This window comes from Drosophila biarmipes, chromosome X (assembly GCF_025231255.1).
Source record: "Drosophila biarmipes strain raj3 chromosome X, RU_DBia_V1.1, whole genome shotgun sequence".
NCBI classification, from domain to species: domain Eukaryota; kingdom Metazoa; phylum Arthropoda; class Insecta; order Diptera; family Drosophilidae; genus Drosophila; species Drosophila biarmipes.
In genome coordinates, this window is record NC_066611.1 from 21045918 (window position 1) to 21071696 (window position 25779).

At 53.9% G+C, this 25779-nt stretch overlaps 9 protein-coding genes across 10 annotated transcripts; 5 read left to right on the top strand and 4 right to left on the bottom strand.

Annotated features, from left to right (window-relative positions):
* Window positions 1-1924: 1924 nt before the first annotated feature.
* Window positions 1925-5133, bottom strand: LOC108023766 (alpha-tocopherol transfer protein-like). The gene is made up of 5 exons (XM_017093407.3): window positions 4857-5133; window positions 4098-4257; window positions 3160-3241; window positions 2503-2930; window positions 1925-2420 (listed from the first exon to the last, which is right to left on the bottom strand). The coding sequence occupies exons 1-5, from the start codon at window positions 4957-4959 to the stop codon at window positions 2306-2308; spliced, it is 888 nt and encodes a 295-aa protein (XP_016948896.1). The 5' UTR covers window positions 4960-5133; the 3' UTR covers window positions 1925-2305.
* A 2802-nt stretch (window positions 5134-7935) lies between these two features.
* Window positions 7936-10132, top strand: LOC108023758 (zinc finger protein 865). Its single transcript, XM_017093398.3, has 4 exons — window positions 7936-8238; window positions 8304-9358; window positions 9428-9611; window positions 9677-10132. The coding sequence occupies exons 1-4, from the start codon at window positions 8071-8073 to the stop codon at window positions 9899-9901; spliced, it is 1632 nt and encodes a 543-aa protein (XP_016948887.1). The 5' UTR covers window positions 7936-8070; the 3' UTR covers window positions 9902-10132.
* A 62-nt stretch (window positions 10133-10194) lies between these two features.
* On the bottom strand, window positions 10195-13688 carry LOC108023699 (PHD finger protein 12). The gene is made up of 5 exons (XM_017093327.3): window positions 13543-13688; window positions 13200-13390; window positions 12444-13128; window positions 10863-12385; window positions 10195-10803 (listed from the first exon to the last, which is right to left on the bottom strand). The coding sequence occupies exons 1-5, from the start codon at window positions 13588-13590 to the stop codon at window positions 10614-10616; spliced, it is 2637 nt and encodes an 878-aa protein (XP_016948816.1). The 5' UTR covers window positions 13591-13688; the 3' UTR covers window positions 10195-10613.
* Window positions 13689-14081: 393 nt separating this feature from the next.
* On the top strand, window positions 14082-15176 carry LOC108023247 (proline-rich antigen). The gene has a single exon (XM_017092527.3). It carries the CDS (start codon window positions 14258-14260, stop codon window positions 14735-14737), a length of 480 nt encoding a protein of 159 aa, XP_016948016.1. The 5' UTR covers window positions 14082-14257; the 3' UTR covers window positions 14738-15176.
* Window positions 15177-15261: 85 nt separating this feature from the next.
* On the top strand, window positions 15262-16488 carry LOC108023744 (uncharacterized). The gene is made up of 2 exons (XM_017093382.3): window positions 15262-15773; window positions 15826-16488. Exons 1-2 carry the CDS (start codon window positions 15445-15447, stop codon window positions 16388-16390), a joined length of 894 nt encoding a protein of 297 aa, XP_016948871.1. The 5' UTR covers window positions 15262-15444; the 3' UTR covers window positions 16391-16488.
* LOC108023743 (mitochondrial ribonuclease P catalytic subunit) lies at window positions 16427-18411 on the bottom strand. The gene is made up of 2 exons (XM_017093380.3): window positions 16923-18411; window positions 16427-16864 (listed from the first exon to the last, which is right to left on the bottom strand). Exons 1-2 carry the CDS (start codon window positions 18188-18190, stop codon window positions 16486-16488), a joined length of 1647 nt encoding a protein of 548 aa, XP_016948869.1. The 5' UTR covers window positions 18191-18411; the 3' UTR covers window positions 16427-16485.
* Window positions 18412-18481: 70 nt separating this feature from the next.
* Window positions 18482-20182, top strand: LOC108023666 (26S proteasome regulatory subunit 10B). The gene is made up of 5 exons (XM_017093288.3): window positions 18482-18712; window positions 18776-18895; window positions 18958-19678; window positions 19734-19874; window positions 19934-20182. The coding sequence occupies exons 1-5, from the start codon at window positions 18604-18606 to the stop codon at window positions 20034-20036; spliced, it is 1194 nt and encodes a 397-aa protein (XP_016948777.1). The 5' UTR covers window positions 18482-18603; the 3' UTR covers window positions 20037-20182.
* On the bottom strand, window positions 20080-21671 carry LOC108023665 (tRNA (guanine-N(7)-)-methyltransferase non-catalytic subunit wuho). The gene has a single exon (XM_017093286.3). It carries the CDS (start codon window positions 21532-21534, stop codon window positions 20227-20229), a length of 1308 nt encoding a protein of 435 aa, XP_016948775.1. The 5' UTR covers window positions 21535-21671; the 3' UTR covers window positions 20080-20226.
* A 561-nt stretch (window positions 21672-22232) lies between these two features.
* LOC108023722 (basic-leucine zipper transcription factor A) lies at window positions 22233-25399 on the top strand. 2 transcript variants are annotated; one of them, XM_017093357.3, is made up of 4 exons: window positions 22233-22495; window positions 22621-23225; window positions 23836-24131; window positions 24535-25399. In XM_017093357.3, the coding sequence occupies exons 2-4, from the start codon at window positions 22675-22677 to the stop codon at window positions 24672-24674; spliced, it is 987 nt and encodes a 328-aa protein (XP_016948846.1). In that variant the 5' UTR covers window positions 22233-22495; window positions 22621-22674; the 3' UTR covers window positions 24675-25399. The 2 variants fall into 2 exon arrangements, with proteins under 2 accessions (XP_016948846.1, XP_016948845.1); XM_017093356.3 differs by having other exon boundaries at window positions 22234-22495; window positions 22618-23225.
* The last annotated feature ends 380 nt before the right edge of the window (window positions 25400-25779 follow it).

The following is a 25779-nucleotide window of genomic DNA, read 5'->3' on the forward strand; positions in this document are numbered from 1 at the left end:
GAGGCTGCTCCTGGTCCTTCCAGCCGGATGAACTCTCCATCGTAGCATACTCTAGGCACCTTAGAGGGTTTTCAAGCTCACGAGATTCGCAGGGCGCACAGTATAAGTGATTTATTACAGATTTTCGAAGAAAGCCAAGACTTATTTATTTTCTGGGTGAGAATTTATTTGCTATTAGGTAAACGCTTCTTTCGTGTGTGACTTACGTAGTAAGCAACTGTATGCTAGTACCTCGCAGAAAGGAAGGGTAGCAGGCGGCACGAACCGCACCTATCCGAAAAGCAGGGTGCTCACAGAAGCCCACCCTCCCAACGACCCACATCCATTGTGCATGTGCTGCATCCTCCCCCGCAACGCCGCCCCACCACCCACCGGCAGCCCCAAAAAGGCAGAGTTGCCACATAATTCGATTACCAGCATGTACAAGCATCGCATGCAGTGCTCATCTGGCTTAGGATAAAAGTGTAAGGCCCACAGCGCACACACGGCGCACACACAGCGCACACACAACACCCGCCGCCCACTAGTGTGGGAGTGGCACGCACCACTCTGATGGATGAGTCGGAGCGTTAAGTGGCGTTAAATCGGGGAATGCGGGGCAGGGAGTGCGCTGTTTGCATATAAACAAAATACGCACACAGATAAGCACATGCACCGCGAGAAAAAACTGTTGGAAACCCATTCAGACAGCAAATACAAAAGAACAATTCGATTACGGCTCATTGGGAAGTGAGCTTGAGAAAACCAAGTTTACCAAGTTTTCTCTGCCTACTTCTAGGCATACTTTTAAACTTTTCGAAAACTATGAAAACTAAATTGTACATATTTAAGAACGAATGCTTAATTCAACACTTTATCAAGAAGGTGATCTTGTAAGCCTCTGGTAGGTAGTCTCAGGTAGAATTAAAACTTTACTGCCTACTTTTGGACACCAACCAAGATTCCTTAAAAGCTTCATCTGCATAGATTGTGGATAAGTTGTTGCCGTGCAACCCGGCATGAAGACTAATATGTCATGGGGTTGGACGGCAGTGGCCAGCTAAACGGAGTGCATATAGAGATGATGGAGAGCAGGCGTGGGCACACTTTTTGCCAGGCCACACTCTAATGTGTCAGCCGCACGACTCCAAGTGTCACCGTGCGAATTGTGGATTGTGGGGGAGTCCAGAGTCCGGAGTTTGGATTGCGGATTGCGCATTGTGGCCGAGGAGCAGGACGTGGACGAGGACGATGACGACCCAGTGGCCAGGTTGGCCAAGCGAACGGATGTGTCGATATGCGCATTGTGCCCCAAGGGTCCTTCGGCCTCCACTCTCGGTGCCACATTGGTGTTGCCGCTGCTCTACTTCTACTGCCACTTCCACTTCCTGAACACCAAACCACCCACCCTCCCGCACACAACCACCCACTCGTCCACATCCCACCCAGAAACGCATGCACTCCCCCACCCGCACAACATCTACTATGTGTATTCGGCATGCTTTTTGGGGCTGTTTCATGCACTGTTAGCAATTAGTGCCACAAAGCTTAGTATTCCATAAATAAAGTCGCAATGAATCGGATTAATGTGCATCCTTAAGCAAGCTGGAATGCATGGCATTCTACGCTAGACCATTTCGACTTAAAGTTTTCTTTCAGTGCAGACCTCCCGGACCCCTTCGCCTCCGCCCTTTTTGTGGCGAGTTAATTGCATCAGTCGCAGGCATCGAATGCAGCGGCAGGGATTGGAATTATGCTGTTGCATTAAATATGGAAATTCTGCGCGCGTCATAATGCCATGTACAGCCGTATGAGCCCATGTACACCCATCCGACGCGTGCCCACCTCCATTTCCCGGCCACTCGTTCCCCACAATAGAGCATTCAATTACCCAAGATGCGGTCGCTGGGGGGAACTTTGTGAAATGGAATGCATATATGGAGTGTGGAGTGTGGAACGCCTTCTCTTTAAGCGAAGCATATATTTACATAGACCCAAGCCCAGCTGGGAGACGGAACGAGAGCAAAACAAAAAATAAGTACAATAGATGGTCGGGCTGGTCCGGTTTTCACATTCAACAGGATTTGGCGAAAGTGCCTCCAGTCTAAATTAAAGATTAGATTAGATTAGATTAAAGTAAATTTCGAATTTTAGAATGTAAGTCTCTTAGGCAGAGATGAAAAGTAAGTAAAGTAAAGGCTAAATGCTTTTTCAATAAATATTCAATGTGAAAAGGGCCAAAAATCAATTTAAACTGAATTCACTTTGGCAAAATCTCGGAGAACGCGATGGCCCCAAGATTAAGGTACAGTTGTGCGCACGGCGACTAATCGATTTCGAGGGTGCGTAGGCTTTTGCTAAGTCCGGCATCACTGGACATTCGCTTTTCGTTCTTTTTGACCTTGCTTATCCGCCAGTTGTCCGGGTCCATTAGATAGTCCCTGGAAGAAAATATAAATAAACATTAGAGAAGGGACCACTCAGCTGATTGTCAACGTCTAGAGGGGAGCTGGGAGCACTTGCCTCTGCTCCTTGAGCAACTGCATCCACTGGAGCTTCAGGTCGGCCATCTTGCCCGCCCCTCCGCCGTACTCCTCCGGCAACATGGAGCGCGGAAAGTGGCGGTACGGGGTCTCCGCACCCGGCAAATGGAAGTGGATCAGCTTGAAGACCTCGCCCTTGATGAACGGCTTGACCACGGCCATCACCTTGTCCACGAACGAGGGGCAGTTCAGCACGTGGATCTCCTTGAGCCGCACGGGGTGCGCCTCCTGCACGAACTTCATGTAGACGCGCAGGGCGCCCAGCGCGGTTTTGGTCAGGTGGCGCAGCGTGTAGCCGGCCATGTCGAACACGGGTATCTCCCCGTCCGACAAGCGCTCCTCGTCCTCCGTCGCGAAGCGACAGTCGGCCACCATGAAGAAGACCTTGATGGCGGCCGTGAAGTTGAACTGCCGGAAAAGAATACATTCCTCTTGAGAAAGTAGGATCCAATGTAGAAGGGCTTTGCAACCACCGAGAAACAAGCCCGAAAGTGTGCAACAATATTCTCTTTTCACTGCATACTTTCAGCCACCTTCACATATTATTTTTAAAGTGACTTATGTGTAGCTTCCCCATGTTTATTGGGACTTTTCATTTCTCTGTGGAGTTGGCTTAGCATATTTTTCGAGCACCCACCTTGTCCGCGTCGAAGTCGATCAGGCGGTAGAAGAGCAGCTTGTTGTTCTCCGGGGTCAGGCCGGGCAACGGCACCAGATCTCTGCAGGCGAATGAAGTCAGGAAAACACGTAGTTAACATAATTCCGGGCCCCCATTACCCTGTCCATCCAAACGAAAACCGGTTGCCCGATATCGCAAGCCAATGCACTCTGTGTACAGTACACTAAGCGAAATCAAGCCCCAGTGTCCCCATTGCGAGCCACTAGACTCACGGGTCCCCGAGATCCAGCTAATGTCACCCCGGCTGATGGCACGGCCGGAACACCAGGGGATTTTTCCCCTTTCGCAGGAATCTCAGCTAATTACCAGGTGGCTGGGCTGTCGCCACCAAATCAAAGCCTCAATCAGCGTTTAGTGCCTGCATCGAGGCGTTTATCTGGCAGTAAATCTCTGTTACGGCTCTGCGACGGTACTTATTTGTATTGATTTTCTGGAGGAGATTTTAGTAGATTGTGGCGTGGTTCGCCAGCCAGACCATGTGGTCTACGTGCTTTCGATTGGACTTCCCGCAACTGAACTTTGCTCGCCCCTTTTGGTGCTTTTAATTGACATTTGAATGTAATATTTTTGATTCGGCTCACTTCTGGAGCTGTTAAACCCGTCTAACTTGGCAGTAAACATCTTTTACGTTTCTAACTTATTATCTTGGCGGTGAGTTTTGTTTTCATTTTTTGGCACTTAACTTAATTACTCAAGCAATTGCCTTTGCAAAAGCACATGAATCTCACTTGGTTTCGTTAATTTTCCTAAGATCTTGACAGGTTTACTTTTTTGGTAGGTAATATAGCTAAGGTTAATACCTATTTTACTGATTTGATTCTCCTGAGTCTGGTTAATATACATGATCTCCCCCGCAACCGATCCCAGCTCCCGAAACCCTTTATCCCGGTACGTACGCGACCTGCAGCAGCTGCTGGGAGCCGTCGTCCAGGGGATCGCGGTCGATGAAGATGTGGGCATGCTTGTTGCGCAGTCCGTAGTTGAGCTCCAAGAGGCGCTGGGCGGCGGACGGATCCCCGCGCGTCGTGTGCAGAAAGCGGCGCAGAAGCAGGCGGGCTGCGGAGGAGGAGGATGCGGATGGAGGTGAGTGCAGGCGGGCACGGTTGGGGGGGCTAACAGGTGCACTCATAAGTCTCGGCGGTGCGATGGTTATGCAACTGGCTGCGGCTCCCATCGCTCAGGCAGTTGACCCACAAGCGAAGTTGGCCACCAGCAGTAATCACACAGTCAAAAACTTATGGCAACTAATTAGGCTCACTGTTAAGGGTATTAATAGGAGCCGATCCTCTAAAGTGATTTTCTAAAATATTCAGAAATGTTTAGGTCGCAATCTCTTACGCTAAAAGATAATTTACAAAAAAAAAACACTTTACTATTGATAGTCCCATAGATTATTTAAGTACAGTATTTGGTATGATAAATCATTTTCAGTTCTTTGAGTTAGGATCTGTTTTTCTATATATTCCAAGTATGGCGTAGATGTGATGCGATCTTTACAATTCAATACACAATAAAAAAGAGGCACTTTACAAGTTTATGTTGTACACTTCGAAAGGGGGCTATCCAAAACGGTCGCAATTTCTTTCGGTGCTCTTCAGGGAGAAGACGAAGAGTGGCTTTTGCGGTCTGACCCACTTCCACCTGGCTATACGAACATATATTCTGCGGCAATTGCGGCTGCGACTTGAGCCACTCCTGCAGCTCCGAAATCCGCGTGGCCATCAGTTGGTCCTCGTTTTTCTCGTTCAGATGCACCATTTGGAGGCCCTAGTCGAGCAGCGCTACACCGCCCACGAGAACAATCGGAATTATCGGAGCTATCGAATCTATCGGACTTCCGGGAGGGAGCGAGACGGAGCGATTGGCCTGTATTTATGCGGGACAGGCGTCTGTGCGACGCTAATTCGCGACTGCAACTGATTGGAACTTGGCTTTTTTGGCTTTTCGTCGAGTCGCTCTGCCTCTGGAACTCTGCCGCCGCCGACGCCGCTGCCTCCGCCGGCATCGCAAATAATAAGAGCTTGAACGACGGAAGGGGGGAGGACATGGGGCAGAGGTCTGGCAACCTGCTGTGCGATCATGCAACTTATTTGCCTGTTGGCGTTGCCATCTCGCTTTTTGAGGCACCCGTGGGAGATCCTTAGAAATAATAATGGCGTTGAATAGGAGATCCCTAATAATAAATGACGGCATTGAATGTTCAAGCAGTAGTGCAGATGTAACTACTAGACTTCGCTTCCTTTGGTTTAATATTGCACAATCTTATAAACATTGCACAACGTTGCTATTTTAAAAATTGCATATCCCATGCTAATTTCGGACTGTGCAACATTTACCTCTCCCATTTGTTATTGGCTGTTTTTTCAGTATTATTCGGCTGTCAACGCTGGATAACTCAATATTCGGTCGTTGGGTAATTTTCACTGTGGACCTTACTGTGTCAGAAGGTCGAAAACCGCCAGGTGTGTTGACTGGTCTTGCCTCTTTTTGCGTGTGCGTGTTGCGTGGGTGCTGCGCGGTTTTTCCGGCTTTCCACCACGGCTTAGGCCATTGCCGTCTGGCCGTGTTTGGCGGCATTTGTTGTATTTTTCCTTAGCTTTATCGCGACATTGGCAAACGATTTTCGGCAAGGCGAAGTCGCGCTCCACTTGTTATGCTGCTCTGCTCCCGGCCGAGCTGGCCAACTGAACTGGCTTGGCGGCGGGTCTCTCGGCGCGGACGTGTTTCGCAAGTTAAAGCCGATCCCAGTCCACAGCCAAACCAAAACCAAAGCCAAAGCCAACTATTTACAAGCCACCGCCGTGGAACGGCGACAACAAAGCATGAACACGAATTAAAACAAAACTGTCAAAAAGAAGCAGCAGCGGCGAAAGCGAATCTGGGCACAGTTTTGTTGGTGGAGCACAGAACCCGCGGACAACTGGAAACTTACCTGTCCCACGCCTGCGATCGTATTTCCATTGGGCCTTACAGTCGGCCTTCCGAGGAACGACCTTTCTGCAACTCAAGCTCTGGCACACCATTTCGAAAACGATTTTTTCAAATCTTGTACCCATTATATACAGACTTTTTTTAAGTGAAATGTTTCTTTCATTTTAGCATCTTTTTATACCAATTGTATAATACATATTTTTGTATTATGTATTGGAAAATCCGTGAGTCCCCGTACACTTTCCAATTCCTAACTGATTTTGCAGATTCTAGAAAATTACTCATACGACATGTTGCTCATTTTCAATTCAGTCAGTTTTATAACTTTCTACAACTAAGTACCCAACTAATGGTTCTTAAATTATCGGTTTAACTTAGTTACAGGTAACTTAAAACATTTCGAAACGACCCCCGCCTTCGAAGTTGCAGATGAAAATTTATCATACGTCACGTGGGTCGTTTCGATCGTAAAATACAAACCCCATTTGGCCGCAAATAAGAAGCGAATATTCACTGTTCAAGCTACGGAAGTCGGACTGTATCTTTCGGTGACCAACTTAATGCAGTTGTAAACTTATTAAGCGTAAAGCAAGCGCAGCGAAAACACGCACAAGTTCACATTTATTCGAGTCTCTTGAAAACAGCTGAGTGGCCGTGAAAATGGAACTTAGCCGCCCCATAACTGCTTTAAAACAAAGCCCCAGACTTTGGGTAAAAAGTGCTAACTACCGAATTAAGTGGTCAGCGTATCACACGAAGTACACGTGGAGTTGGGCACTATGGTCTGGTGAATGGTATGCCTTCGTTCTCGGCGCTTCTCAGCGACCTTAGCTAAAGGGCGAGGCACTGGAATGAACGTAGGTGTCTATCTATGTATACAAACTGCTAATTTCAAAGAGAAAATAATACAATTATATAAAACACAATATTTTAACCATGTTATTCTTTTTCCCACCACTTACCCTGCAATTTATGCATCCTTGTGGGGGGGGGGGGAATTGAAATTCTGGTGGGCAGAGCGAGTGTGTCAATCAACGCAAAGCGCATTTTGTAGTAATGCACTTGCTGTTTGCCAACTTCGTTGCATCATTTGCAAATCAATTAGCTAGAATATTCGCACTGGCCGCTAATTGCGGTCGCAGCATCGTAGTGCCAGCGTTTTCGCCAAGTAGGGAATGATATATGCACTTTTAGATAAGGCGAAGCCGAAGCTCCGAAAGCTCCGTTCGCTGCGCTCGCTGCCAAAACCCCCAGTCACCAAAACAAATGGTTATCATTGCACATGGTGCAACAGGTGGTCAGTCGAGAAAGGGTTTTCGACGCTCCCAAATGTTAGCTCCTAGGTGTTGCAACTTTCTGAAGTCTTGCTTGAAGTTTGTGCAATGTGTGCGACCTCTTCAATCAAATATTTCCTCGGGCGTCTCAAGACATCAGTCATGATTGTCTGTATTCTGCTCTGCTTCGCCAATTCATTTCGCTTGAGTAACACCTTCTAAAATAATGAAATGCTCGGTAAAGATCACGCAAATTCGCTAAAAGGTAAATAAACTTTAATGGAATCAAACGCACTAGAAGAGTCGATTCGAATTGAAGGGCAATAAATAGTTGCAGTAATGTTGCACTCAATTGGTGTTTAGATACCAATTTTCTAAAAGTCTTTGTCTCATCTACTTAAGATAAGTCCCAAAATAATATCTAGATACTTGTTACAAACTTCGCTATGGAGTCAGTTCAAAATAACGCTTTTTCGTAACCCCACCCGTCACGTGACGTAAGCTCCGAGCTAACGTCGGTGCGCCCGACCAATCGATAACCGAGTGGGTGTGCTATCGCTAGGAAAGTGTGACCGTGCGTGGGCAGAACACAAACTAATGGAATAAAGTAAAATAAATGGAGTAAGATCGAATTTGGTGAAGCGAATCTACGGAACCGAACAAAATGATCTGCCGCCTGTGTCTGAACGCGCTGGACGAGCAGAGCGCGGTGCTGCTGTTCGGCGGCAGCGCCGGCGGAACCAGTGCGTCCGCCCCGGAGGACGAGGAGGACGGAAAGGCGATGCCGGAGAGCTACCTGGTGCAACTGATCTCGATTCACTTGTACCTCTGCGTAAGTGCCGCCCTCTCCCCACCCTCCGCCTGCAAGTCCCCTCTGATAATGCCCATCCCCCGCAGCTCTCCCGCGACGACGCCATCTCCACCTGCATTTGCACCGAGTGCTGCTCGCAACTGGAGAGCTTCCACAACTTCTGGAAGCTGGTGGAGCTGAAGCAGACGACGCTGTGCAGCCAGTTCCTGGCCATCGACTGCGATGTCAACTGGTCGGAGGAGGGCGGCGAGGTGCAGCAGGAGCCGCCGGACACGGACGCACAGCCCCAGCGGCCGGCGGAGGAGCCCAAGGCCGTAACGCCCACCACGGCCAACAAGTTCCCCTGCATGTTCTGCGAGAAGTCCTTCAAGATGCGCCGCTACCTGGAGGAGCACATAGCCACGCACACGGGCGACCGGCCCATCGCCTGTCCCTACTGCGAGATGGCCTTCCGCTGCCGCTCGAATATGTACACCCACGTGAAGAGCAAGCACACCACCCAGTGGCTGAAGGCGCGCGAGGAGCGGGACGCGGCCAAGTCGGGGCAGAATCACACGGCGCCGGAGGAGCCGGCCCCAGCTCCTGCTCCTGCTCTTCCAGTTGTTGCTCCACCTCATCCCCCTGCCATAACCGCCCATCCCGCTGCGGCCGCTGCAGCTCCTCTGCTCTCACCACCCACCCAGCCACAGCAGCTGCCCCTGTCCGTGATCAAGAGCCAGCCCAGCGAGGCCATCAACCTCACCATCTCCAAGACCCCGCCCTCCGCCAGCCGGGGCTCCCGCAATCGGGCCAGTCGCCGCAAGACGCACTCGCCCAAGAAGGTCCAGCACACGGAGGGCAGCGACGCCAGCGACGAGGACTCGCCCCAGAAGAGGCTCAAGGAGAACGAGCTGATGCTGGCCAACTACAATGCGGTGGCGGCGGCTGTGGTGGCAGCCGCTTCGCTCACGGGCCATCCTCCTGGACAGACGGACAGCCTGCAGCAACGCCTGTGCGCGAGTCTGCTGCAACAGCAGCAGCAGGAGCAGCTCTTTGCCGTCATGTCGGCGACAGCGGCTGCCGCGGCGGCGGTGGGAACGAGTAGCGCCGCCACCACAACGACGACGACGTCCACAGGGGCAATGCTGGTCCATGCCTACGGGTGAGTTGTGGGGCTAGTGGGAGATTTCCCGTGCAGAAGGTTACTGGCTTATTCAACAATCTCCCACAGCAATCCACCGGCAGAAACGGAAAAGCCGGCTGCGTTGCAGGCCGTCATCCATGGCGCCGCCCCCATCTCGATGATTTGTCCCAACTGCGGCGAGCTTCCTGGCCAGAATCATCGCTGCCTGAGCAAGCCCAAGTATGCCTGCGACGTGTGCGGCAAGTGCTTCAAGATGAAGCGGTACTTGGAGGTGAGCCCGTGCTGCAGGAGCCAAGCTGTATGGTTACTAACCTTTATTGTACTCCTCTCAACCAGGAGCACTTCGCCACCCACACGGGCGTCAAGCTGCACACCTGCGCCTTCTGTCCCACGGAGTTCCGGTCCAAGTCGAATATGTACCACCACACCAAGCGCAAGCACAAAGCGGAGTGGGAGCGGTCGCGCGCCACGCGCTCGGCGGCCAAGGCGGGCGTCCAGGAGCAGGGGCAGCACGCCAGTCCGCCACAGGCCCAGCCAGGACCCGCTGCTGCCGCTCTCTAGGCCGGCCGGGAGGCGTAGTCTTAGGTCTTTACGATTACACATATATATACATATATTTTTTGCATATTAGCCATACCGAATACCGATTGTACTTATCCCAAGATTCGTGTACTCCACCACAAAGTCCCGGCGCCCCCGCCGGGCGCCTATTGTGTATACTCTTCTCGTTCTCTATAATGCCTTGACCAGTTGGATTGCACCTGGTTACCAAGTAAACATTCATTTTAACAACTCGCCTGCCGTTTTTCTCCCCCCGAGGACTATTCCACCCAGTGAGAAGGGAAGTCGCCGGCTCTGACCTTAATTCTTACAAGTTTATTTCAATTTAGCAATTTATACAATTAGGAATACGATTAATGTGGGTATGGAACCGCCGGGTCGATCCGCGGTCCATGGACACAATGCTTAGTTCAGTAGATGCGGGGTTTGGGCTCCCTGCGAACGCAAACTCCACACTTACTGCAGTAACCATAGGGCGCGATTGTCTCCTTAACACTAGGATGGGATGTCGGGTGATTAAGAGGGTGGAGCCGAGGCCGCAGATTGCCACGATGATTGCGATGAATGATTGAACTGGTTGCTACCCTAATCCTATGCCTGGCTGCTAGCTGCCCCACTGAGATTGGTGCTGCTCCACTGGAGCTGGCTGCGGGCGAGCGCTGCTGTGTCTGTGTGTGTTGGGCCTAAACTAAGTGCTGCGCCTGCCTTGGTCCTAGGATCGCTTGGTCCGCGCCTGCGCCTGCAGCAGGTCCAGCGACGGCACCGAGAACACGAACGACAGGCAGCCGAACCGCAGCAGCGTGCCGTGGGCCAGCACGGCCGATCCCTCCCAGGCGCCGGCCACCATGGGCACCGGATCGGCGTTCGTGCAGCGGCAGGCGGGCTTCACAATGGGCGCCAACCTGCAAAACAGGAGGATTAGTTACCTTCACCCAACTGGATGGGGCTAAACTCTAGCTACCGCTCGTGGCCGATCTTCTTGGGCTCGAACTGGCGCTGGATGTGCCGCCGCTTGTCCAGCAGGTCGTCGACGCGCCTCTTCAGCTCCGCGTCGTCCGGCCGCATGCGCTTGCCGGCGTGCGTGGGCATCCTGTCGGTCAGGTCGCAGGCGTACAGCTGCCCGTTGACCTCCGTGCCGAACTCCGAGTAGTTGATCAGCTCGTACGACTTGGAGAACTCGTCGTAGAAGATGATGGCGTGCTGCGGCGAGATGCGGCAGCAGTAGCCGATCGCCGACAGGTCCACGGTCTCCGTCTGCGCCAGCGTCGTCGACGGCGAGTAGTGGCCGCCGTAGCCGATGTACAGCGTGCGGTAGCGCATGAAAATCGAGTGGTCCAGCCCAAGCGAGCTGAACCAGCGGCTGTCCTCGAGCATGTCGCCCAGGGGGGTGATGACCGCCCGCGCCTGCACCTTGCACTGCAGCAGCTTGAGCTCCAGGCGCGAGGCCAGCTCGTAGGCCTTCTCCGTGTCGCTGCGGGCACGCGGCACATAGCTCTCGGCAGCCGCGTCCGCCGCCGCAATGGCCGCCGCCGTGGCCAGGGCCGGGTGCAGCGCCATGGCGGGATCCTCGTCGGCGGCATTGCCGTTCTTCTGCGCCAGTATCGAGGACGTTTCGCTGGTGAACAGCAGCGATAAACGGTTCATGTCCTCCGGCGCCAATTGACCTTGGAGGGCAGCAGTGGGGTGTCCTGCGGCCGGCTCTGTTCCCTCGCCAGCGGCCAGCTGACGCAGCCGGCGGGCGGCCGTGCGATTCTTGTACTGCGTCACAATCTCCGGATGCTCCTCCACCAGCTGCTGCAGGCGCTGGTGCGCCAGCTTCTTGATAATGTCCACGTCCAGGTGGAAGAGGTCCGCATCGATGATGCCCGTCTTGCTGTCCTCCTCGTCCTCCTCGAAGCTGATCTCCAGCTCCAGGCTGGCCTTGGACTCCACCTTGACAACCGACGGCTGCTCGTTGGCCAGCGCTTCCGACTCCGCTTTGGGCGCCTCCGCATCCACGCCGCCATTGACCTTGTCGCCGGGCGAGTTCGTCTCCGACTCCGGCTCCTCGGGACTGGGATCGCTGTCGCTGTCTCCCTCCGCGCCCGTCTCCACGGTGCCGTACTCCCGCTGGATCTCGCGGAACTTGGCCCGAGCCGAGCGCAGCGCCTCCAGATCCTTGAGCAGCGACTCGGTGACCGACTCGCGGGAGATCTCCTCGACCTCGGTGGGCAGGTTCTTGCGCCGCTTCACCCGGTCGTAGCGCAGCGTTTGGCGCATGGAGGGCAGCAGCGCCGGGGGGTGCTCGTAGTGGTAGCGCACAATGGCCGGCACCTCGATGTGGGCGCGGGCGCGCACGTTCGTCTTGGTGCGGAAGGGCGGATGGCGAGTGTTGACGCGCCGGAAGAACTCCAGCTTGACGTTCTCATGGTCGAGCGGCTGGTGGAAGCGGTTCCACAGGCGCACCCGCTCCGTGGCCGAGATGCTGTTGGTCATATTGGCGTCCTGCAGGAGGTAACCACATTAAAATAAAGGGAAACTCATGTGCCTGGGGCTATCTTACGATGAAGTTTTCGGCGTGGTTGGGGCACATCCACAATCCAGCTGGCAGTGCCGTAAGAGGGGGATCCAGGCAGTCCTGGTGGTAGTAGAGCGGACAGTAGTCGCAGGAGATGAGCGGCGCCCGCTTGCAGGAGCGCGTGCAGTAGAAACAGGTCTTGGCGGGCAGCGGCACCAGTCCCTGGGCGTCCAGCTCGAAGGGCTTGGAGTTGCGGCGCTGGTTGCCGGCGCACTTGCGATGTCCGCCGTTCCCGCTCGGCGGGTGCGGCTGCTGGACGGGCTGCACCTTGCCGTTGCCCGGGAACTGGGTGTGCAGCTCCAGCTCCGGCGGCAGTGAGAATTGCTGCGGATTCAGCATGCTGGCCGCCCTGATGACATCGTCCAGCGGCGTCGGCTTCTTGTTGGGGTCGAGGGCGCGCTGTATGGCCAGCGGCATCTTGGCCAGCAGCTTCTCGGTGCTGTTGCGTTCGCTGTTGCTGCGCTTGCGCAGGTTGCGGATCTTCAGCGGTATGGACTCCAGGTCTCCGGAGGACGGCGTGTTGGCCCTTGAGCCGCTGCCCGCCGACGGCACGCGCTCCACGGAGCTGGCCTTGGAGGAGGAGGCCGGCGGCTGGGACACCTTGGCCATCCGGCAGCTGTGGCACAGCCACTGGCCACTGGGTATGTCCTCCTCGCTCAGCGGCGGATCACTGGGTGGGAACGGCGGAGGATAGAGGATCAGGCACTGTACGAGACAGCACTTAACCGCATGGATACTCACTGGCACTGCAGGTGGAAGCTGGAGGGGCAGCGGTCGCAGCACAGCAGATTGCCGCCCTCCTCGCAGGCGTCGCAGTAGTCGTGGTTGTGGCCCCTTCCCGGCCTCCTGTAGTACGGATGCTTCGTGTTGGTGCTCCGCTGGACCAGCTTCTCGTCCTCGTTGGGCGGCGGGCGGATGAGCTGCTTGATTTGCTGCGGGGGGAGAAGGGAGAGCGCGGCGGCGGATGCGTGCGTTAAGCTAATGTGGCATCTCTCGAGCGGCCCCGCCAATCGGAATTGCAATTGGAGCGGCGCACGGGCGGCGGGAGCCGGGCGGCAGGTCAGCGTCCCTGGGACGCACTCACCTCCATGATGCTCAGCGAGGCATTTGGGTCCTGGTCCACTTTAGACATCTTTTTCGCTGGCTCCTCTTATCCGGTGTACACAATCAATCTCGGCAAGCAACTCTTCACTTCCCTTGGAGGCGGAGGCGGGGTGTTCGGTATTTTCAGTATTTTCGCTGTGCAGCCCTGCGCATCCTATCGATAGGCGATTAACGGACTTCCAGTGCTGGCGGCATTTCACTCGCGTCTAGATACTTTTCAACTGGCTTCGGCCAGTATCATTCAGTGGTAAATTACACTCTTTTTTAAATTCAAACTTAAAAAAATATCATGGACACTATGGATAGCCAATTTTTATCAGAGGAACAGTGAAACTCTTCTCAGTTCCAGAGAACTGACAAAAAAGCTAAATAAACACAAATAAAAGTAAATTTATACCATCATATTCGCGAGTAACAATGAAAGATGGTCCAAACACAATCCAATGTCTTCCTTATTCCCTGCATATTCAAATACAATAATAAATTAATATTTAAGCAGGCTCGTTTCTGCAGTTCATTATAAAGTTCAGTATATAGCTTAAAATTCCAAGTTACTCTACTTTTCAATAGGGTCGTCAATTTGATCTGGCGGGAAAACCGCCAAGCTACCAGCGCTGCTGGCAATCGACGCACCTCAGCTGGCCGACGACGCAATTCGCCAATTGACCAAACAACAGAAGTAGAGAAGCAGAGCAATGTTCTCCATTTTCGGGAAGCGCAAGCCCGCCGAGACGCCCACGGAGGACCAGCCCATCCAGGGGCCGGCGGAGGGACCCCGACCCGGCAGCAGCGGCGACGACTTCGTGTTCATAGAGCGGAGGCCCGGACCGGATGCTCCTCCGCCGTCCGCAGCCTCCGTTTCCGGCGCCATGTACCCGCCCATGCCGCCGGCGGGCTACCTGCCCTACCCGCCGATGCCAGGACCCAGGGGCGGCGGCCCGCCACCCGGAGCCGCAGCTGCGACGAAGCTGCCCGGCGCCCAAGGACCCGTCAACTACTTGCAGGACATTCCCTTCGAGCTGGCGCCCGGCCTGGCCACCAAGGACCGCTACGCCAGCACCCAGATGCAGGTGGACAGCATCCTGGCGCTGCTCACGCGCCAGCTGTCCGTGGACGAGCTAGCCGAGGAGTACACGTTCGCCCTGGAGAGGTCCGTGCAGAACGAGTGCTACTAGCCGCAGTCCGTGGTTCCACTGGTTGTTGTAATAAATCGTTGCCTGTTTAATTGTAAACATTCGGGAATGTCTGTACCACGCTCGTTACCCTACGTATCTCATAAGATCCCATGAGTATTCCACAGTCCACAGTTAAACATGTTTTAGGGGACTCCCCGCCCTGCAAGCACACATTGTTGAATCATAAGGTCTTATTGCAGATAAGTAGTTTGAGATTTCCCCAAACTCGCGGAGTCTTACGCAGTCTATCTTTGTAGCCTGATCCCAAATGTTTGTAAGGTTTCGTACCTAGTTTCACTCAACTTTTAATTTAAATTAATGTAAAACCATCCTTTCAGCCAATGTAGTGCCATGCTTTCGGCTAATATCTGACCTATATTGTTGCTAAAATTTGGTATTATAATTATTAAATAAATAATGTGTATTTTCTGAAAGAGTACACCTATACCTTGCAATAAAACCCACAGCCTGGGCACCTGGAACTCCCGATCTAGTCGTCCGGAGGCTTCTGCTCAGACCCGTTTCCACTGGGACTGCTCATAAGGTGTTCAGTTCCCCGACGCGAATACATCAAATTGTTAGTGCTCCCGATTTTCCAAATTATTCGTAGAAAAAAGGTTCAGAAAATTCTCAACTCCCAAGCGCCAGCCAAATTCTCAATACGTGCAAATTGATCGCGCCGTTCTGACCGCCAATCCTCTCCAGCCATGGCCAGCTCCAACGTGTCGGACTGGGACGAGCCGCTGCCCACGTCCACGGACTCGCTGCCCGAGGAGGAGGACCCGGACGTGTGCGCCGAGGAGAACGTGAAGAGGCGGCAGGAGGAGAACCTGGCCAAGCTGCAGTCCTACGTGCGCCGCATGGCCTACCAGCCGGCCATGCCGCCCAAGGTGAAGCCCTACGACGTGGCCCTGTCCAAGCCCAAGCTGCACACGCTCATCGACAACTACGAGCAGTTCAAGGACGTCTACGACCCCAAGCTGCGGGCCAAGCGCATCAAGCGGATGGTGGGCAAGTACAACGCCATCACCACCGAGTAAGTGCAGCCAGTCCGAGGGCCAAGCCGCTCACTCGAACTTCCCCCGCAGGCAGCTGGAGGAGATCCTCAAGAGCAACAAGACCAAGGAGCGGAAGAAGGAGGACTTCCTGAAGCGCAAGCAGGAACTGTACTACAACATGCTGACCAAGCTGGAGCGCCAGTGCCGCACCCAGTACCTGAACGTGCTCATCAAGAAGTTCGCCAAGTTCATCGCCCATCTGGCCACCACGATGCGCATCCCGCCGCAGCTGGTCGACCCCTATGCGCGCATGCAGCGCGGCATCTTCTGCAACATCCTGCTGGCCATCGGCGTGCAGCCCACCTCGCAGTCGGCCATCTACTACACCAGCCAGGACGCCATCGAGTACGACGTGTGCCACCGCCTGGCGCACGCCCTGCTCAGCCTGATCATCAAGGCCCTGGACTCGGCCGCAACGCGGGACCCCAACGAGCTGGCCAAGCCGGCGGACATGGACTTCGAGATGGACAACCACATCAAGCGGCGGCTCATGTGCGCCGCCGAGAAGAAGCTGATGTACGAGCGGCGCCGCAAGAAGCCCCAGCCGCAGGGCCTTGGAGCCTTCGAGAAGTGCACCCGCTACGATTGCGACTAGGATTCGGGTTTGGTTTGCGCGCCAGGACGGCCCATCCAGTATACACATTCATATATTTGTCAACCTTTGGCTCCTCACTTAAAGTGTCTACGCAGTTACCGTCTGGCCCTTCCCTTGGCCGCTCGGGCGGGGGTTTCCTTTGGCTGCTCCTTGAGCCTGAGGCACAGCCAATGGGCGGGCACCTCGAAGCTCTCCGTGGGGTGCTGGGTGTACGCCTCGCAGTAGGGCACGTGCCAGGCGCCCGCCACGGCGTGGGCACTCAGTCGGTGGCGGATGGGCTCCTTGACTATGATGCGACCCGTCTGCGTCTGGGTGACCAGCGAGAACTGGTGCTGCTGCTGCCAGCGCCGGAAGACGGGCTTCAGCTCGGGTCCCAGGTGGAAGGCGTGGCTGCGCATCAGGTCGCGGGAGAAGAAGTCGGTGTCCTGGCCGCTGCGCAGCGTGGCATACAGCAGGAAGGGATCGTCGTGCGACCTGTGTGGGGGTGAAACCGGTTATTCTACCTCTCTTTCTCTTTGGTGGGCATGCTTACAGATTGCTGGTGAGGAAGAGGCTGGCGTTGCTCTGGACGTAGTGCATGGCCTGCTTGGACCAGTTGCGCATGTGCTCGCGTCCCAGGACCAGCACACGCTTGTCCTGGTCCCGGAAGTGCCGCACCACGGTGGCCACCAGCTTGGCCAGCTGCTGGGGCGACTTCTTGGTGCCCGTGGAGTAGGCCACGTTGAGGCCATCGATCACGCAATCGTAGGGAGCCGTCTTGGCCACGTACTTCTTGAACCTGGCCACCTCCTCGGGCGTGGATCGCTGGAAGACATCGCGGCGTATGAGCACGCGCTCCAGGAAGCACTCGCTGAGCCGCCGGAACTGCTCGTCGCTGATGGCCACCGGCTGGAGGTGCTGCTCGCAGGACTGGCACTTGCCCAGCGGGCCCAGGCTGGTGGCACTGGCCTCGAGGAGCTGCGGCACCTGCTGGGCCAGCTCCTGCAGTCGCTCTGCCACTCGCTGGCTGACTAGAATCTCATGCCGCTCGAGGAAGTCCAAGAGGCGGTTGAGCAGGGCAGGGATCTGGGCAGTTGCGTTGGCCAGGCGATTGAGCAGCGCCAGGTAGACCTCACATTTGGGAAGCTTACGGGCCGTGGCCATCTCCTCCAGCAGGCGCCAGGCCAACTCTTGCGCCTGCTCCGTCTCCACGCTAAAAGCCTTCTCCGCCAGCGCCGAGTAGGCGGCTACGCTGGGCGCACTGGTGGTGACCTTCATCATCTCGAGGAGCGGCAGAGCTCCCTGCCAATCGTCGCCTCCTGTGGCCACCAGGCCGTGGATGATGTGCTCACAGCTGCTGGCGTCCAGGGTTTCGTGCTCCGCCTGCAGGTTCCTGCAGATCTGCAAGATCTCGGCCTGCTCCGCCTCGCTGAGCGGTCGTTCGTGGTAGGCGGCATTGTAGACCCGCAGCAGGCGTCCCAGGGTGGCTGCATTCGGCTGGGAGCCCCGACTGCGCAGGAACTCCACATAGTTCTTGGCCAGCGGGAGTTGTTGTGGGCCAGCGCACACGCCCAGGATCACAGCGTCCACGTTGTGCCCGTTGATGTGCTTGTAGCCGTCCACCAGCGACTGGCGCACCTCCGTCCACTCGGCGGCGCTCAGCTCCTGGCGACGCTGGAGGAGATCGTTGCGCAGCTCCTCCAGCCGATCCGGCGGCAGGCTGCCTGGCTGGGGGCGCCGCTTGTGCTGGCTGGCCATCCAGCGTGGCTGCGGGTGGCCGGCGCTGGGCAGGATTCGCCGCAGCAGTCGTAAATTGTACATAATCTTTGTTTTGGGTGGTGTAATGGAATTCCAATCGGAATTTGCCGGTTAGCCAGTGCACCCACCTAACGATGGGCTAAAAATTACCATGCAGATGGTGTTTCCTCAAAATGTATCGGTATTGCATTTGTACACTAAAGATGATTTTTCTGTTTTGTTTTCATAATTATTAATAAATTAACTAAAAACTTGGATTTAAACTCTCAATCCGTCGATAGATATCTTCTCTTTGCTTTGATTTCGGGAGTAGAGGTCGATTACAGTCTGTTAGAAATATCGATAACAGCTACGCTAATCGATGTTGTTCCACCGCTAACAAAAAGTGCAATTCACTGAACTTTTCGGCGTTTAATTGAATTCAGTTTAAAGGAAGAGTAAAGTTAGGTGAAGAGCGAACCCAATCCAGCAGAAAGATGACCGTGACCGCGACGCCGCTGCCCGACAATCTGCGGGTGAAAGCCTTCTCCGACTACAGGAAGAAGCTCCTCGAGCACAAGGAGATCGAGGGACGCCTCAAAGAAAGTGCGTCTGCCGCGGCCAACTCAATCCCAGCCAGCAATTCCGACTAACAGTGGCTATTTCCAGAGCGCGAGGAGATCAAGGAGCTGACCAAGGCGTACGACAAGTCGGAGAACGACCTGAAGGCCCTGCAGAGCGTGGGACAGATCGTGGGCGAGGTGCTGAAGCAGCTGACGGAGGATAAATGTGAGACTCTTGGAGACCCTCCTGATAACCCAAACTCTAATCGTTTGTCCCCGCTCCCGCAGTCATTGTGAAGGCCACCAATGGACCCCGCTATGTGGTCGGTTGCCGTCGGCAGCTGGACAAGGCCAAGCTGAAGTCGGGCACCCGTGTGGCCCTCGACATGACCACGCTGACCATCATGCGGTACTTGCCCCGCGAGGTGGACCCCCTGGTGTACAACATGTCGCACGAGGACCCCGGCGATGTCACCTACTCGGCCATCGGAGGCCTCACCGAGCAGATCCGCGAGCTGCGCGAGGTCATCGAGCTGCCCCTGCTCAATCCGGAGCTCTTCCTGCGCGTCGGCATCACGCCGCCCAAGGGCTGTCTGCTGTACGGGCCGCCAGGCACGGGCAAAACGCTCCTGGCCCGCGCCGTGGCCTCGCAGCTGGACGCCAACTTCCTGAAGGTCGTCTCCTCGGCGATTGTGGACAAGTATATCGGCGAGAGTGCCCGCCTCATTCGCGAGATGTTCAACTACGCCCGCGATCACCAGCCCTGCATCATCTTCATGGACGAGATCGACGCCATCGGCGGTCGGCGCTTCTCCGAGGGCACCTCCGCCGATCGCGAGATCCAGCGCACGCTGATGGAGCTGCTCAACCAGATGGACGGCTTCGACTCGCTCGGCCAGGTCAAGATGATCATGGCCACCAACCGGCCCGACACCCTGGATCCCGCCCTGCTGCGTCCGGGTCGCTTGGACAGGAAGATCGAGATTCCGCTGCCCAACGAGCAGGCCAGGTGAGTGAATTGCAGAGCACTTCCTTCATTCGATAGTACTGAAGCCTCCTTTTAGGCTGGAAATCCTCAAGATCCACGCTCTGAAGATTGCCAAGCACGGCGAGATCGACTACGAGGCCATTGTGAAGCTGTCGGACAACTTCAACGGCGCGGATCTGCGCAATGTCTGCACGGAGGCGGGCCTCTTTGCCATCCGGTAAGCTCTTCGCCTGTCCCCAAAAGCATTAGCTAACGCGAGCCTTGTTCCCCATCCAGCGCCGAGCGGGAGTACGTCATCCAGGAGGACTTCATGAAGGCGGTGCGCAAGGTGTCGGACAACAAGAAGCTGGAGAGCAAGCTGGACTACAAGCCCGTCTAGGAGAGCTCCACCCACCGCCCGCAGAGATAAGCACTAACCACTCTTACACACATATACAGATATATATTATAATGCCCACAACAGGCCTGTCACACATAGTCCGTTGCGTCTGCTCCATATGCTAATTAAATGCTATGTAAACATTAGGGTTCCATGTGATTTCCTTTGGGATGCGTCGTCCTCATCGCGACTAGCCGCACTTCTGCTGCTGCTGCTCCTCGATGCGCCGCTTCTTGCGCTCCAGGTAGTCGCTGACGTTGTCGAAGCGCTTCTTGAACCACACGGACAGGTCCTCGGGAATGAAGGGAGGCCCGCCCTCCTCGTTGGCGCCCAGCCCGTCCAGCACCATCTTCAGCCAGCCCTCGGGCACTCCGCTGGCCGCCCGCTGGCCCGTGGCGATATCGTAGACCCGCAGGCTCAAGCGCTCGTTCTCCGCGCCGGTGACATAGATCCGGTCGGCGGTTAAAGTAAAGTTGCTAATGTTCCAGGTGCCCGCCTCGGCGCGCACCAGCTGCGTGGCCGTGACGCTCCAGGAGTCGTCGTCGGCGGCGCCGCGCTCCAAGCGGTACAGCCCCAGGGCGTCCACGTGGTCGTAGAAGAGCACCGCCGCCTGGTAGACCCTCTCCGGCTCCAGCTGCCGCACCAGCAGACGAACCGCCGGGGCGGGCAGCTCGTGCTGCAGCAGCTCCTTGCCCTGGATGTAGTTCCAGACGCGCAGCGTCTTGTCGCCCGAGGCGGAGGCGATGTGCCTGTCCGTGAGCAGGGCCAGGCCCGAGACGAACTCGCGGTGGCCCAGACAATAGCTGTGGATGTCGAAGGTGGCTGGATAGTTGGTCACGCGTATCTTGTCGTCCCGGTCGCAGGTGATGATGTGCTGCTGGTCCTCCGACCACAGGATGTCGTACACCACGCTCAGGTGGCCCAGCAGCAGGCGCGGCGCGGCCTCCACCTCGACGCAGTCGTACTGGTAGCAGTCGCCCGTCTTGTCCGTGACCAGGACGGAGCTGCTGTCGCTGCAAAAGCGCAGGGCACTGGCCGCCCGGGCCAGGGGGCGGGCGGAGAGCAGGCGCGCGTTCTCGGGCCGCGTGCGGTACAGCAGCAGCGCCTTCTGCCCCCCACTGGTGGTCACGGCCAGCAGCTGTCCGTCCGGCGAGTAGGCCACGTTCTGCACTGCGGCGCTTCCGTTTCCCGTGCCCGCGCCAGATCCGGAGGCCTTCTCCTCCGCCTGCTTGCCGGCAGCAGCTGCAGCGGCAGCCAGCTGTTGCTCCTCGCCGCCCGGGCCAGGGCCAGGGGCTGTGGCTGGGGAGGGGGCTGGGGCTGGTGCAGGGGCTGGACAGGACTCCCGGGAGCCCTGGCCGCGCAGGCCAAGGTCGGGCGGCAGCTCGATCTCCTTGAATATCTGCAGGTCGTCGGGGTTCACGAACAGCACCCTGCGGCCAAGGCCGACCACCAGCTCGGGCTCCGCGAAGAAAATCGTAGCCGCTTCCCTCACGCACATGTCCACGATGAGTCGCAATAAATCGGAAAACTTAATTCAATTTAATTTTGTTTTTTCCACACTTTTCGTTTGTTGTGCGCTCTTGTTGTTGTTGCTGGTTGAAAACTCCGCTTTTAGGCCCAGCACTTTCGCTGGAATTCTCGGTATTAATATACCGAAACGTGCATACTGTGCAATCTGCTGTTTCTCTTCAAGAATACCAACTTTTTCGAATATACCAGAAATGTTTCAAGCAGTATTTCTGGATAAATTTGTGTTCCCGTGGATTGTAGTGATATTTTCTTCTACCTGAGGCAATAAACAGCAAGTTGGGTTGAAAAATCGCTGCAATTTAAGATTTGATCGCGCCAATGTGCTGGAAAGGATTCCTATTGCACCCGGATGTTGTCCTGGGTTTGGCGGGATTGGGTTGGGAAACTGGGAGCTTTGGGCTATGGTTTTTCCCGACTGGTCCGTCTTAATTTCGTGGCGGTTGTCTCCCACTATAAAGTGTAAAATGTCAAAAATATTTTTCAAGTACAATATCGACATTCGATTTATCAGTAAACACCAGAGGCAGTAATAAAATACTTAAAATTGTTTCCCCAGCATTTGGGGGGGTGACACGGCTAAGCTGGCAGCGGCAGCGACACCGCCTCCATAGCGTAGACACACTCCCGCAATCGCGCCAAAACACCAAAAGCCGATATAAATACCGAAGCGGTCGTTTTTCAGCACTGCAGTTCCGCGTTTACGCACACTCTTTTGTGCGGTCCAAGAATTTGTTGCCTTTTTATTTTATTCCCGCATTTCTCAGCTGTCCAGCGATCGCCTTCCGGCTAATTCGAGGTCACAGGTCACGCCAGCAGACGCCGGAAGCCGGATCGCCCACCGCTCCGCCCCCTTGGCCGAGGTGACCGCCGCTGTTGTTGTTTTCATAGCCCTTAAAAACCAGCTGCTGCATCTGTGTGCGCGCCTGTGTGTGAGTATTCCCCACCGCGGCTGTGTGGGTGTGTGTGCGTGTGTACAAGTGCTCAAACAACAACAAAAGCGTAAAACGCATTTTCATTCGATTGCGATTTTGATGTGATATATTAATTACAGAAGGAAGGGCAGCGAAGGCGAACAAAGGAGACAGGCAGAGCGAGCAAGAGCGGCGCCATGGACGTGGAGGAGAACTACGACAACGAGATGCAGAACATGAATATGAGCCTGAGTCTGAACCCGAATCCGAATTCGGAGAGCCAGCAGCAACAGCATCAGCAGCATCAGCAGCATCAGCATCAGCAGCAGCAGCAGCAACAGCAGATGCAGTGTGAACCGCTGTTCGGACTCACAACCAACACAACCACAACCACGAACCCCATGATGGCCATACCCCTGCCCGCGCCCCCCGGAATGCTTCCCGGAGCGCCCAATCCCACTCCGAACATCACTCCGAATCCGAATCCGAACTCGAACTCGATATCGAATTCGAATTCGAACCTGAGTCCCAGTCCATCCGCAACATCCGCCAACGCGTCCGTTTCCGTATCCGCCTCCGGCCTCAAGGGCCTGCCGACGAACGACTTCGACATCGACTCCCTGCTGCTGCAACAGTTCAGCTGCATGGGCACCACGGATCACGAGGACCTCATCAGCCAGTTCCAGAGCCTCATGAACAACCAGATGAACCGGGAGTCGGCCAGGTTCTACCTGGAGATGAGCAACTGGTAAGCGCGTACTTCCTCTCCGAAGTCCTTTCACTCGGAGTGCAAAATTCCTCGACCTAGGATCTATTTTAGGGGGTGTTTTGTTGAGTTCTCCTGTTTGGAATGGCATTGACTCTTTCCCTTAGTTTGGTTGAAACCCCCATTCTTTAGTCCAATACCCATTAGAAATAGTTCCAAAGTCTTCCAAAACCTTCAGATTGTAATCCTTTTCATACCTGGTAGACATATAGTTATTACCTACACTTACCGTGGTGAGAAATCAAGGTTTTGATTTCCTATTAGCTGAATTTCCGTATCAAAATGAAATGCTTTCGATTTCTTATATCTTTCTTTATTTTCCACTCTTGTTTAATAAACACACTGGAAGAGACTGCACACTTAAGTTTTCGAGTTAGTCATGCTGATGTTTTTATTTACTACAAATATCTGGGTCGCGATAAGCGCAAGTTTTCTTTCTCCAAATACGACCTAAACAATGCTATTTATTTAAAGGCAAATCTCTGCGTGGAAGGGAAAATAAGACATTTTAATAAAAACTAGTGCCCTTATGTTAGTTCTTTGTGCGAAATAAGGAGTATCCACCTTTTAATATCAACTTTTCCCCTTTCAGGAGCCTGCAGACGGCGGTGGGTTGCTACTTGGACTTCTGCAGCCTGCAATCACTGCCCTCGATGAAGATCGTCCAGGGAAAGCACCTGAATGCCCAGCAGCAGGCCTTCCAGCTGCAGAACGACGGCACCGAGCGCTGGCCGAACAACTGCTATCTGACCTCGCCCATCCAGACGCAGCGCATCAACGTGCCCGCCCTGCGTCCGGGCGAAACTTGTGATATCCTGGCCGATCTGATGCCCACGCAGCCGCCGATCATGTGGCGGCTGTGCACTCCAAACGGCTGGTACTTTGGCGGTGAGCAAGAGACAGCCCTCGATCTTAGATCTAGATTCGCCCAGTGCGCTCAAAACTCGAGCTATAGAATAATCAGTTCAAGCGATTTAACATGGATTCAATACGTAAAGTAAAGGCAATCAATGATGAGATAATTTGAGCAGTATTTTTACCCGATTTCCTTAAAAACACGTTAAATGTAAAATAACTGATTGATGTGGAAACTTTTGTTGTGGCGACAGCACTACATTTTACAATATTTCAAGTACCCCAAGAAGTTTGCATATGTTTCTCGCTTGATAACTTATTTTTTAAAGTTACTATTTGAATTGATTTGTAATATGACAGGGAAATCTGGTTTAGATTAATTTAGAAAGTGAGGACCAACATTAAATGACCTGTTTCTCAACTCTTATCCAAACAGATGCAATTTGGATGATACCGCCGGGCACGCAGGCCAGCCAGGACGAACTGCAGCAGCGCATGGTGCAGCTGATCACGTCGGAGGCCAAACCGGATGTCTATCCGCAGATCAACATCGTGATAACCGCGCACACCCAATGAACGCGGCGTCCAGCGTCCAGCATCCAGCATTCGGCATCCTCCCCCGCCTTCGAGCGGGGTCTTCGGTCCCAAAACTCATTGATAGCATTTCATGAACCTGCGCGAATGTAACATTTACGATATGACTAGACTCTTCCCCTCTTCCTCTTAATTCGATAGGCTTAAAGTTGTTCTCAGTAGTGGATTTGTATACAGACAGGATAAACAACAACCCTTTTTATACACCTGACGCCGTGCATATTCCGGAGTATGTAGTAGCCAACGCCATTCACGTGTACAATACAATATATAATTGATATATATACCTTACTATACCTACACAGCCCCATGTTTAACTAGAGTTTGCGTTTGAGTTCGATTGCGATACCCTCGACGCTCCTTCCACACTTCCCCCTCCTTCATTTTGGTGTCAGACGGATCAGCTTTATATATATCGAGAAATCGGGAAGGGAGCGGAGGGGTGTGCGCGGTAGAGAAGAGAAGTGAAAGTGAGAAAGTGAGAATCAGAATCGTGTGGCCACATTATGTTCTTCTGTTAGTTTTAGGCGGTAAAGTTGTGTGTGCGTGCGATTGTTTGATGCATAATTATACATTTTTTTCTATAATTTAAAGTCCTATTTTCTGAGTAAACCGGAGAAGCATGATTAAGCAGAAAAACCTTGTAACAAAATTAGCCTTAAGTGTTTTATTGAGCAAAACAAGAAAGAAGCGGAAGGAATAAGAAAGCTGGTTGCGTTTTATTCTGCGGCTGGTAAAAGGGGAACTAGTACTATAGCTCACAAGATAGGTGGAAGCCGAATCTGTATTGAACTGATAGATAAATAATTATGTTTTCTATAAATTCTATAATTGCATTCTAGGACTTTTGCTTAATATGCAATTTGTTTAGTGTCAAAACAAAAGTTTAAACTGAATGTATTCCGTTTATTATATTTAAAAAATTTGAAGCTTAAACGGAATCACGCTTTTAGGTGTTTTTGCATTGGCAGCACTGTTTTATGTATTTTTATCGATCTGGCAGCACTCGTGTGAATGGTTAAGGACCATTCTGGCGGAATGATTTTCTTTTGAAAAGCCCGCCTGTTTTGACACTCACAAAAAAAAT

Bases quoted from the DNA above. Each gene is read 5' to 3' on its own strand.
- LOC108023247 (XM_017092527.3), top strand. From the start codon at position 14,258: ATGTTCTCCATTTTCGGGAAGCGCAAGCCCGCCGAGACGCCCACGGAG.
- LOC108023665 (XM_017093286.3), bottom strand. From the start codon at position 21,534: ATGTGCGTGAGGGAAGCGGCTACGATTTTCTTCGCGGAGCCCGAGCTG.
- LOC108023744 (XM_017093382.3), top strand. From the start codon at position 15,445: ATGGCCAGCTCCAACGTGTCGGACTGGGACGAGCCGCTGCCCACGTCC. The intron at 15,774-15,825 runs GTAAGTGCAGCC...CTTCCCCCGCAG, and splicing joins TACAACGCCATCACCACCGA to GCAGCTGGAGGAGATCCTCA.
- LOC108023722 (XM_017093357.3), top strand. From the start codon at position 22,675: ATGGACGTGGAGGAGAACTACGACAACGAGATGCAGAACATGAATATG. The intron at 23,226-23,835 runs GTAAGCGCGTAC...TTCCCCTTTCAG, and splicing joins TACCTGGAGATGAGCAACTG to GAGCCTGCAGACGGCGGTGG. The intron at 24,132-24,534 runs GTGAGCAAGAGA...TTATCCAAACAG, and splicing joins AAACGGCTGGTACTTTGGCG to ATGCAATTTGGATGATACCG.
- LOC108023758 (XM_017093398.3), top strand. From the start codon at position 8,071: ATGATCTGCCGCCTGTGTCTGAACGCGCTGGACGAGCAGAGCGCGGTG. The intron at 9,359-9,427 runs GTGAGTTGTGGG...AATCTCCCACAG, and splicing joins ATGCTGGTCCATGCCTACGG to CAATCCACCGGCAGAAACGG. The intron at 9,612-9,676 runs GTGAGCCCGTGC...CCTCTCAACCAG, and splicing joins AGATGAAGCGGTACTTGGAG to GAGCACTTCGCCACCCACAC.
- LOC108023666 (XM_017093288.3), top strand. From the start codon at position 18,604: ATGACCGTGACCGCGACGCCGCTGCCCGACAATCTGCGGGTGAAAGCC. The intron at 19,679-19,733 runs GTGAGTGAATTG...GCCTCCTTTTAG, and splicing joins CTGCCCAACGAGCAGGCCAG to GCTGGAAATCCTCAAGATCC. The intron at 19,875-19,933 runs GTAAGCTCTTCG...TTCCCCATCCAG, and splicing joins GCGGGCCTCTTTGCCATCCG to CGCCGAGCGGGAGTACGTCA.
- LOC108023743 (XM_017093380.3), bottom strand. From the start codon at position 18,190: ATGTACAATTTACGACTGCTGCGGCGAATCCTGCCCAGCGCCGGCCAC. The intron at 16,865-16,922 runs GTAAGCATGCCC...ACCCCCACACAG, and splicing joins CTCTTCCTCACCAGCAATCT to GTCGCACGACGATCCCTTCC.
- LOC108023766 (XM_017093407.3), bottom strand. From the start codon at position 4,959: ATGGTGCATCTGAACGAGAAAAACGAGGACCAACTGATGGCCACGCGG. The intron at 3,242-4,097 runs GTACGTACCGGG...ATTCGCCTGCAG, and splicing joins CAGCAGCTGCTGCAGGTCGC to AGATCTGGTGCCGTTGCCCG. The intron at 2,421-2,502 runs GCAAGTGCTCCC...ATTTTCTTCCAG, and splicing joins CAGTTGCTCAAGGAGCAGAG to GGACTATCTAATGGACCCGG.
- LOC108023699 (XM_017093327.3), bottom strand. From the start codon at position 13,590: ATGTCTAAAGTGGACCAGGACCCAAATGCCTCGCTGAGCATCATGGAG. The intron at 13,129-13,199 runs GTGAGTATCCAT...GTTCCCACCCAG, and splicing joins AGCTTCCACCTGCAGTGCCA to TGATCCGCCGCTGAGCGAGG. The intron at 10,804-10,862 runs GTAGCTAGAGTT...CCTGTTTTGCAG, and splicing joins AAGAAGATCGGCCACGAGCG to GTTGGCGCCCATTGTGAAGC.